Raw genomic sequence first — 6,724 nt, forward strand, 5'->3', positions numbered from 1 at the left:
GAGTCTTTTTTATATACACTAACACGTATCCAACTATTGTTCCCGCTATAGTATCGATATCAACAGTAAATGAGAACAGTAAATGAGAATCCTTGTATCGTACGCCCATTGTACCTATGCTGAAGACAGACGTGGACACAATTCTCGCGTACACACCGTGTGTGATGTATGCTATGTAGCCAAGCAATGATGGGTACTGCTAGTGGTAAAACATTTGAGGACGCTATAGGTAAACTGGTGCTATTTGAAAACCTAAAAACCCTGTGATTTATTTTAGAAAATGTGGAAATGGCTGTCAAAACTAGAGCTTTAGCCGTGTGTTGTGTTTTTAATTGTAGTACGTACTACCAGTGTATGTATTATAGATGAAGCTACCGTCAAGCTGAGGTGAAAGGTGAAATATACACACATGTAAGGCTGTTCGGATGTGACTTTGTTTTATTTAGTGTTTATTTTTGGCCCAAAATACAGGGGGGGGGGGGGGAATAACAAATTACAATATCGATATTGAACCCTAGTTTTGCCCTAGCTTGTGGTACATTCTCAAACCCTAAGGTTGTTGTAAATGAAAAAATATTGTTTGATATTTACAAAGTGTTTGGTGTTTCATGTAGAAGGCTAAGGTTTGGGACTGTAGTATAGCCCCTGTATAAATAGGTCCTAGATTGCCTGATTTTTTTCTCCAAATTGTTTACGACATCAGAATGATCAGATATTCCAGTTCGACATACACGATATAGCGGGCCAATATGCATATATTTATTATATTGGGTCAAAACGTGCCGCTTCTGATTAGCTCAGTTCCAATCAGTGATATTAATAGTCGGACCTCCGAGAGCAGGCTGCAGGACCGGCCTAAAAAGACCTGACTCATATATCATATAGGGGGGAGACCCAAATAGAAATTGGACATATATAGAGGTAAATGACACCTTTTCTAAAAAGATTTGGACATATAAAGAGGGTATCAAAATATGTATTATATTTATTACAAAAAATATCACAAGTAAAAACATCCTGGGGGTGGTCGTCGTTGGCTAGTTATCTATCCAATGAGATGGCAGTGATTAGGTTCTTTTGTCGGCTCTTGTGTGAGTTGGTACTACCTGTAGAGTGTAGACTGTAGGGCTGTAGGCTGTAAATACTAAATAGTCTCAAACGAGAGAGTGTGGATTGCGCTCAGCTGTTTTTTTTATAGCCTCATCAGCGATACACAATAAATTTGCATAGGCTTACAGCTTTATTACCATGAATTTTACACATTGTAATAAATATGTCTGCGCGGTTGGGACGTCCAAATCCGATTTCATCCCTAAGTTCGTACAATTCTAAAATCCTAGTAAAAGATATGTTCATAATGCTAGTTTACGACCAAGTTTCGTAAATACCACGATTCATTTTCGCGGACTAAATCCTTTGTCGCCAGCGAAATAGATTAGTGGATACGTCCTCCATCTCACACCTGTGTGAGCACCCGAACCTAACAACCTCATTCACCGAGCCATGCAGTAGACTTTTCATCGGAAGGGGGTTTTTAAACCAATAGCGCGTAATTTTGTACCACGACGAAATTGACAAAGTAATAGAGGTAGCTATAAACGAATAAAGTACTATTGAGTTCGTATACAAAACAAAAAAATTCTACTCGCAAATACAACATACCTTTGCTTCTCCACTCTCATTTACGCAGTTTGTAACGGTACTTGATATCTTCGGAATAACCACAACATGTTGGCCACTCAACAAATAGCACACCCCGCCCCTGCTGGGGACGATGGTGAGGTTAAAGACAGTTTCACCGATGAATCTGCGTTCGATCTGGACCTGGCATGCAATGAATCACGCACATGGATGGAGGCAGTTTTGCAGGAGGCAATCCCCGGACAGGATAATAAGCCGTTGTTCCGTGAGAATTTGAAGGATGGTCAACGTTTATGTCGGTAGGTAATTGCGCAAACATATACCAACCAGCGTTACGTATGTTTTGGTTGAGCAGACTGAGTACCAACACTAGTGGGTTGATTGTGGAATGTTCTTCCTCATAGCACTAGTTCGTAGGCTGTGGTGATTCACAAGAACGATACGTATGTTTTGGTTGAGCAGACTGAGTACCAACACTAGTGGGTTGATTGTGGAATGTTCTTCCTCATAGCACTAGTTCGTAGGCTGTGTTGATTCACAAGAATGAAAATGTCTGATATTATACATGTACAACTCAGTGTTTTGTTCAGTCGTAGGTTCCTACTGTGTGCATAATTTTCACTCCAGCATCAAAATATCACAATAGGGATAGAAGTGTAATGCCGTCATCAATAAAACTAGCAATCATGACCACGATCGAGGGGTTGATATCGGTATTAATCAGATACGGTTATCCTGTCTTTAATATTTTTTAATGAGAAAATTGTTGTAGTGAGCACATACATCCATGACACAGTTGCTCATGATGAAGCAGTCATGTGTTCACTATGTATATGATAGGAGTAAATACCTTGGACCATGCCGAGGGTGGCACAGACAGTGTAGCTTGGACGTGTGAATTGGCATTGATGGTTGCACGTAGATAGCTGAGGTTCATGTTCAGCACCAACATTGGGTAGCTTTTTATACTCATTGCTCTACGGTTGCCTGTAAAAACAGCGCACGCTTTGCATTAGCGAACTTTCGCATTAGATGACTTCTATATGTGTGCCATAACTGGTCACATGCGTAATATATCGATGTTAATGATAGAATCATGATACCAATTTTAATAGAGAATACAAACTGCAATATTGTAGCCTATGGTAAACCGCAGTACATAAATTGAGCTTCGATTAGTAGCTCTCAAGCATATCTGTCACACATGCTTAAAAACTTTTATTTTTAATCAATATAACTGATGATTGTATTTTGGTTATGCTCAAGCTCTCTGGTACAGTCATTCAATAAGTGCTGTCAGAAACTTCCCAATAAGCATACCTTTACTTGCACTACACCCTAAGGTAAATACATTGTATTCTCCTCTATCCACCGCACAGTTTCATTAACTGTATCAAGCCACAGTCGGTCAAGAACACCAACAAGATGAAGGTACCCTTTGCCTGCTTCGAGAACCTGGCTTACTTCACCATCGCCTGTCGTCAAATCGGACTCAAGGACACCCAGTTATTCGTCAACACGGACCTGTATGGGGCCAACGAGAAGGTTATCTCGGGGCTGAAAGACGAAGATATTGCCGCCAGCACCTTAGCAGCCGAGAAGGAGGATGATCGTCAACTGCGTGACTTCTGCATTACTATCTACTGGCTGGGTCGTGCGGTACGTGAAATGTCTGACTACAAAGGGCCGCAGCTGAACTTGGCGGCGTTCGTGAAGTTGTCGTGCTCCAGGTATGGGTTATAAATAGAAAGTTTTTATAAATATGGTGTGCGTTATGAATAGATTGTTATATAAATACGGCATGGGTTATAAATGGTTATATAAATATGGTATGGATCATAAATAGATGGTTATAAATATGGTATGGGATATAAAGAGATAGTTACATAAATATGGTATGGGCTAAAAGTAGATGGTTATATATATATTGTATGGTTTGTAAATAGTGAGATATATAAGTACGATATGGTTTAGGGACAGACATTCATATAAATAGAAAATGAAAGTTGAATACTGGTACTATAGCGTATAGTGTAGAGTAAAGACAATATTGGCTTTTTTACCTACAGGCAGTAGTGATGCTGGTACAGATCTACGAGACACATAGCTTGGTTTGGGATGATCGATATTAAGGAAGGTTGTTTGCATTTTTTACATCTTCACAGCACATGTGATACTAACAGAAACCTTTCTATACAGGTTTGCAACACAAAGGTGCGAGGATGAAATCATACAACTCACGCAAATGTGGTACTAACCGTAGCCGTCCCCTATTCTTTTGTATCAATTAGGTGCCAGGATAAGATCACGGATGAGCAGTACATCACTGATGGTCCTCGCAACTTCCACACTAATTGCTTCAAGTGTGACACGTGCACAAAGGTACCCGCAGCCAACACCGACTACAAGTGGGATGGCTACCAAGACAAGCTCTTCTGCGCATCATGCCGCTGTGTCAGGTGCAAAGAAGGAGTCAATCCTGGAGGGTAAGACTTATATATATATATATAGGTATGTATATATATATATATATATATATATATATATATATATATATTGTGTGTGTGGTGTATGTATGTGTATATGTATAGTATACCAATATGTTTATGTATATGTATATGTATATATAGTTGAATGTATATGCATTTGTATGAGTATATGCATGCATGTATGTATGTATGTATGCAAGTAAGAATGTATGTCTGTATCTAACAAACATATCTGCGCATCTGGCCATACAACTTGCATCAGAATATCAAACGTCATTGTCAAATGCCGATACAAAGAACACACTATGACGTGACATAGTTTCAAAGCCCACTCATAACAACGTACAACTTTTATCAATCTTTTACTTCTCACAGATTCCGTTCATGCCCATGTGACGCCGATGCTAACGCCAAGATATGTCCCACCTGTGACCGTGAGAACCAGTGCAACCGCTGTACCGAGCTTCTGGAAGACCCAGCCAATGCGGTCAAAGATGCCAAGGGCAAGAAGCACTGTCCCAAATGCGTGTGCTCGGATGGAGACTGTAGCAAACCCTTGGTCGGTATGTGGGAGGGTATATGCCTATGTATTTGTGTTGGTATGTTGACCTGTATGTGTGTTTATATACAAGTGCAAGTATGTGTCTCTAGTTGCCAAGAGTTCTACGAGCACTAATTATCATCCTATGTGTGTGTGCACTGATCTGCCACGCTCAAACCCTAAACCTTACGTGTAGATTTTCGCATCCAGTTTTATCGATATTATTGTATATCAATATATACTCGATGTGTGTATATATATTTATGTGTCCATGCTGTCACGAATTCGAAGGGCAAGTAGGTATGTTCTAATGATGGCGGCAGCTAGTCTTCATATGCGATGGCAATATTTGTGCATATGTGCATCTATCTATCACGATATATAAATGTTGTGCATATGTGTGTTTATCTCGATATTAGATATATATGTATATGTACCTTCAATATGCATAAATGTACAATACCATAAAGAAAATCCTACAAACAAGGATAACCACTACAGATACATACCGCTGGTCACTGCAACAAACCTTTAGTTAACATGTGAGTACAGCTGTGTATAAACGTGTAGTTATGTGTCGCCATGCGCGGGTACATACTGTCATCTCAACTGAACTCAATCTATTCGACCATCCCTCACACAAAACCCTAAAACCCAAAATCGGAAACCTCTCACTTCCCCGCAGGTGACAAGTATGTATCTGACGATAAGGGCAACAAGTACTGCCCCGACTGTGCGTGCCAACGCGCCGAGTGTGGCAAGTACACCGGCAGCACACCCACGGTAGTGAACGGCCACAAGTACTGTCCCACTACCTGTGTGTGCCAGGACAAGTCGTGTGGCAAGCCTTTCGTCAATGACAAGTAGGTTTGGGTGTGTGTTGATAGCCTTAGAGCTATACTGTATGTGTGTATGCATCATTGGTACACGTGTGGTATGCCCTTTGTAGCGTATAGCCACAAGTACTGCCCCACTCCCTGTAGGTGCCAGGGCATGTCGTGTGGCAAGTCTCTCGTGAATAACAAGCAAGTGTGTGTGTGTTTGTGTGAGTGTTCATAAAATTTAAAGAGTTAAAACGCCAATACTCTGGTGTTCGGTATCAGAGTAGACTGTTGTATCTTAAGTAGCTTGTCTAGTGGTGTCAATGACAGAATAATAGTGTATGTGTGTAAAGAATACTGATACTTTTGTGGTATGCCCGTTGTAGTGCATGGCCACAAGTACTGTCCCACCGCCTGTGTGTGTCATGATGAGTCATGCAGGATGAGTCATAAGTTAGTGTGTTCATATACCTACCACCTGTGTGATAGAACCTATGTGAAGTTCTCTCACAGCTATAGTATATATGTGGGAAAGCATGTTTATATATATGTAGCTATCTACGGCTGCCCCATCATCCGTGTGACATACGCCAACACCACACCCATACCAATCATGCACTCTCATACTACATATCTACACTGTCTGCAGGTGTGAGGAGATATACACGTACCAACCATACACACCCATACTACACATCTACACTGTCTGCAGGTTTAAGGAGGTATATACAACCCGAAAACCATACACCCTAAAACTATACACACCCATACTACACATCTACATTGTCTGCAGGTTCAAGGTGGTATATACAGCCCGAAAACCCCATACCCTAGAACCCTAAAATTACACACACTCATACTACACATCTACACTGTCTGCAGGTTCAAAGAGGTATATACAATCCGAAAATCGTAAACCCTAAAACCCTAAAACCATACACACCCATACTACACATCTACATTGTCTGCAGGTTTAAGGAGGTAGACGGCCAGCGCTTCTGCCCGGACTGCGTATGCCAACGCGCCGAGTGCGACCGAATCCCCGCAGACACAGCTAAGACGGTGTATGGCAACAAGTACTGTCGCGGCTGTGTGTGTGCGGATGAGGAGTGTAGCAAGCCATTTGTGAACAATGAGTTCAAGGAGAGCGATGGCAAGCGCTACTGCCCAGACTGCATGTGTCAGCGTGCAGGTGTGTTGGGGGTTGCGTTGTATTGTAGGCAGAGTGCCTG

The 6,724-nt window shown here is 41.3% G+C and overlaps 1 protein-coding gene across 1 annotated transcript; it reads left to right on the top strand.

Annotated features, from left to right (window-relative positions):
• Positions 1-1,530: 1,530 nt before the first annotated feature.
• Positions 1,531-6,684, top strand: SARC_12587 (hypothetical protein; the record flags this gene model as incomplete). The annotated part of the gene is made up of 6 exons (XM_014293303.1): positions 1,531-1,940; positions 3,021-3,371; positions 3,933-4,127; positions 4,506-4,693; positions 5,357-5,534; positions 6,464-6,684. Coding segments are annotated over exons 1-6 (1,345 nt in total), but the record flags the coding sequence as incomplete, so codon positions are not given.
• Between the last annotated feature and the right edge of the window lie 40 nt (positions 6,685-6,724).

Source organism: Sphaeroforma arctica (assembly GCF_001186125.1).
Source record: "Sphaeroforma arctica JP610 unplaced genomic scaffold supercont1.2419, whole genome shotgun sequence".
Classification (NCBI taxonomy): Eukaryota; class Ichthyosporea; order Ichthyophonida; genus Sphaeroforma; species Sphaeroforma arctica.